The sequence below is a fragment of the Hydra vulgaris genome, chromosome 02, assembly GCF_038396675.1.
Source record: "Hydra vulgaris chromosome 02, alternate assembly HydraT2T_AEP".
Lineage (NCBI taxonomy): Eukaryota > Metazoa > Cnidaria > Hydrozoa > Anthoathecata > Hydridae > Hydra > Hydra vulgaris.
This window is the reverse complement of record NC_088921.1, coordinates 11,189,816-11,194,795: the sequence shown is the minus strand read 5'-3', so window position 1 is coordinate 11,194,795 and position 4,980 is coordinate 11,189,816. Positions and strand designations below refer to the sequence as shown.

Here is a 4,980-nt window from a genome sequence, read left to right as displayed (position 1 = left end):
GAATTTTTTTGTGTTTTTTAAGTCAACTAAAAGTAATTGAAACTTATCTGGGTTAGCAACCATCGAGTTTAACTGAAACCGATTGATGGTATTGGTTGCTTCTTTTTGCAAACGAAAAATAACCTAATCACAAGCATAAATAGTGTTATCATCAGCAAAGTTATAAAGTTCAGATTCTTTAATAAATAAAAATAAATCATTTATAAAGATATTGAACAAAATAGATACAAGGATTGACCTTTGAGACACTCCAGATAATATATCTACCCATTTTGAGGCAGAAAAACCTATTTTTACCCTTTGTTTACGGCTACAAATATAGGATAGCAAGCGATTGGGACATTCTTTTCAAAAACCATAGGCGTCTAATTTAGCAATTAGTAAGTCATGCGGGGTATAGTCGTACGCTTTTGTGAGGTGTATTAATATTGATCCAACAACACCTCCATTATTAATACAATCAATTAATACAATTATGTAACGAAAAAAGGGCATGCTGAGTATTATAACCTCTTCGGAAACCACACAAAAGTTTATCAAATCTAGGCTCAATAAATATCAAGATTTGTTCATATAAAATAAATTCAAAAACTGTAAAAAGGACTGATACAATACTAATTGGACGGTAATTCGACTTATCAGTTGTGCCATTCTTCTTAAAACACGGTATAGCATTAGCCATTTTTAGAAAATGACGGGAATTAACCATCATGGATACTATTATTTATGAAATCTGTAAAACTGTGCCTAATGAAATGAAAAATATAAGAAGTTTTACTCTAACTAATCTTTTTCTCAGTCTTGATTTTATCAAAAAAATATCTGCCTAAAAATAACTCAATAATATTACGTAAATAAATCAAATTTTCGGGGGGTCACTGGGTATATTTTAACTGGGCACACCGACAAAGGGGGAACATGCAACCCTCAATATAAGATTTTATTTACACAAATACACAATTATAATTTATATAGATTTTATATTTAATGATTTTAACTTAAAGGTTGGTATATCACCACTAGTCTTTTTTTTATTATTAATAGACTCTAATTTTTAAAATAATTTTTGTAATATCATCAGGTGTGATTTGACAGAACTGGAAACTATGGGTACACGTGCTAAATTTTTTCTTTATGTTTATTATACTGCGATGATCGATATACTTTTTGATAGCTGCATCACCTGGATGTATAGAGCAAGAGAATAAAGACGAATGTATGAAGTCTGTATTACCAGATGAAACTGCAACGTTTATGAAATAGTTATAAAAAATATTAGTCATTACAGAGTTGTCAAATATGATGTTATCGTTTTCAACTAAAGTGATACGTGATCTTTAGAGTTAGCAGATTAATCTGAAAGGAAAGGTTAAGTTAACTTTAAGAGAGGTGTATCTGAAACGATTTGCGCCGTTGAATTGCCCATATATATATATATATATATATATATATATATATATATATATATATATATATATATATATATATACATATATATTTATATATATATATATATATATATATATATATATATATATATATATATATATATATATATATATATATATATATATATGTATATATATATACAGATATATATATACAGATATATATATACAGATATATATGCATTATACATATTCACGTATAATTAGTATGCCTATATTGTTTTTTGCTAAAGCCAATAACTATTAAGAATCGCATTCCTATTCATTATGTATTTCATCCATAATAAACATGAATAAATGAAAATGTATAACACATATATATGTATATATATAAATAAATATATATATATATATATATATATATATATATATATATATATATATATATATATATATATATATATATATATATATATATATATATATATATATATATATATATATATATATATATATATATATATATATATATATATATATGTATGTATTATACATATTCATTCTTGATTTCTTTTAACTCTACTTAGTCACAGATTCTATTTCTTTACAGTTATTGACGTTAGACGACTTGAACTTTATTAGCTTATATCTTTTTTTTAGGGTTTATCTAGAAACTTTAGATTTTTTCCATTATTTAGTTTAACTCGACCTTTTTTTTAACTATTTATGGAAAGTACTATGTTTTATATGACTTCACTTATTTATTTTACTTTTTAGAGTTTCAGATAAAAGTTATGTTTCAACTTAAAATAAAAAACATGTTGGTAGATAGAACCGCACAGTTCTCTTATGATCCAGAAGAAAGTTTTTTAAACAACGTAAAAATTTAGATGAGCCTAATGTTTTGAAAAAAAAAATTCAAAATGGAGATATCCAATGCATCACTTTTGTATGCATGAATTTAATCTTTTTAGTTTGGGGATCGCGTAGTGGGGCAGAACAGCTTTAAAACTGGACTAAATTTTTTTTTGTAGTTTTCGATTTTTAAGTTTATTAATCTTTTTTAGGGCCCTTGTTAGGCTTAAGAAAAGTCCATAAATTTTTAAATAATTATTTACTATATCAGACGTTTTTAATGTATTTACGAGTAATTTCGAGTGACGTTATAGTAAAAATGTTATAGTAAAGTGACGTTTCGAGTGAAAGTAATAGTAAAAATAAGAAAATCAGAAACTGACGTGAATAAATAATACTAATAAAACGCATTCTACTCAATTAAATCAAATAAATGACAGCAATTCAAATATAATGTAGAAAGCAACTCGAAAAAAAAATTACTCGAAAACTCGAAAAACTTCGATCATTTTTATATTAAAAAAAACCCTTTTTTAAATGTAAATTTCCGTAAATAAAAAAATCAATGGTCAAAAGTTAATAGCAAAAAACATCATCATCATCATCATCATCATCATCATCATCATCATTATCATCATCATCATCATCATCATCATCATCATCATCATCATCATCATCATCATCATCATCATCATCATCATCATCATTAATATGTATGTCTGGAGGTTTCAGTAAATCTAATGCTTCTTTTGGAAGCTTGTTTAGTTTTTTTTTATGCAGTACTCGTTTACTGGAGATAGCAGGATCAGAATTCAACAAAAAAAAGTTACAGATATCAGCATTTGTGTCCTTTCGACTACATTTTCTAGCGCAGTTCTCTCTATACCTTTTAAAGTCTTTATTGCAAGCCTCCTGTGCTTCCTCAGTCAGTTGTCCTATTGGCAACAATACAGATGATATAATTTCCGGACCATGTATAAAGTATTTATGCAATATAGGGGGCATGCTGTACCATGGATACTTTTCAACAAAGTATCTCTGTGTGTCAAGAGCAAATAATCTAAATTTATTTACATCAATATCATATTCACTCGCCACTGCTATCATAATTGTATGCGTTTTTTTAATCAAAACTATATCTATATTTGTTATAGCAGCTAAAATTTTTGCCTTAACAAAGAAGCGTCTAGCTCTATTTCCATCATTCGTATTGCCAAAGCCTGGTTTTGGTTTGTCAATAATCAAGCCACACTGGTTTGATTATTGACAAACCTTTCTCAAAATTCTTCCTGAATTCGAGCTTTATTGTTTGCGACAATTTCTTTATCATTTCCACTAGCTTATCACTTCTTGATTGGTAGTTTATTAGCCAAGTGCAAAATGCATTCGAACATTTGAATCCACCCATGTAGCACAGATAAGCCAAATCCCAAGTTTTCAGTTTTGATACTTCTCTTAACCATTTTCTCAATATCATTAAATTGCTTTGAGGTTGCACCACATATAAAAAATCTTTGGGTGGAAGTAGTTTCTGTCAGAGCATTACATACTTTGCTATCTACCATACAAAAAAGTAAAGGGTGAAATACTTCTGCTTGTCTTTCTTCAATTAGGCACTTTGTCTTAACAATTCTTTTTATTTGCTCATCTACTCTATTCTTCTCAACAATTGATTCTATCTTAGACTCTTTTATAAAATCAATTTTTAAAGGCCTACAATAGTTTGTGGATGCAGGGTGTGGATTCGACCAAATAGTTTTTCTACCAGCAACAAGACGAAGAGAGACAATGCATGTTAGAAAAACAGCTGAATCACTGGCTTCTGGAATCACAAAATGCTTGTTTATAGGAACTATGGCCTGAAGAGCCATCATACCCCCATTTCAAAATTAATTGAAGCTGATTTAATTCTTCATTCTGAAGAGTCCTAATAACATGTTCCACAGCTAAAAATAAGCGCTGTATTGTGTGGTTCAGTAAAGATTGCAAAGAAACCAAAGCATAGGTTTCAGTTACATGAATTTCAATAGGATAACATAATTTCTTGGCTTCTTGAACCTTTTTGTATGAGGGAAACCTTTCAGGTACAATTTTCCTTAAAACATCATATTGATATCTAAATAGTTTTGCTTTCACCAAAACACTTAAAGCATCTTCACGTGACATTTGTTTTTGTGGTTCAAGTATTTTCTAATATGCTTCTCTATATTTATTTGCACGTTTGGGACTTTCTGTAGCTTCTTTCAATAGTTTTGATGCATGTAATATTCCTTCAGTTTTTAATCTTATTTGAGTAGCACAAGTCAAAACAGATAGAGAATGAGCCTCGCTTAAAACTTTTGATTTCCTTCGGATCGTTCGTTCACAAAAATTTGAAGTATTATACTTCTTTTCGTTGCTGCAAGTTTTGCTCACTGTATGCTGATTTAAACAAATGGAACTGTTTAACCAAAACATATTGTTTTTTTGAAAAACTTTATATATCCTGTTTGATTTTATCCAACGAGATTTATACTGTGACATAAATAAAGACAGTGATTGACTTAACGCATTTAAATCTTTTTCTTCGCATTCTGTAAGATTTTTAATTTCTTCATTCAAAAAATGAAATTGTTCGTTCATTTTAATAAACCCAGAATCTCTCATAATAGCCGCAAGTTTACTTCTCTATTACACAAAAAAACATAATGTTATTACTCTAAACCGAAATCATACAAAAAAGTTTTAAGATTAACCT

At 28.2% G+C, this 4,980-nt stretch overlaps 1 protein-coding gene across 1 annotated transcript; it reads right to left on the bottom strand.

Annotated features, from left to right (window-relative positions):
- Positions 1-2,819: 2,819 nt before the first annotated feature.
- On the bottom strand, positions 2,820-3,350 carry LOC136075838 (uncharacterized). The gene has a single exon (XM_065789275.1). It carries the CDS (start codon positions 3,348-3,350, stop codon positions 2,820-2,822), a length of 531 nt encoding a protein of 176 aa, XP_065645347.1.
- Positions 3,351-4,980: the final 1,630 nt, after the last annotated feature.

Excerpts from the sequence above, each read along its gene's own strand:
- LOC136075838 (XM_065789275.1), bottom strand. The coding sequence starts at position 3,350 with ATGATAGCAGTGGCGAGTGAATATGATATTGATGTAAATAAATTTAGA.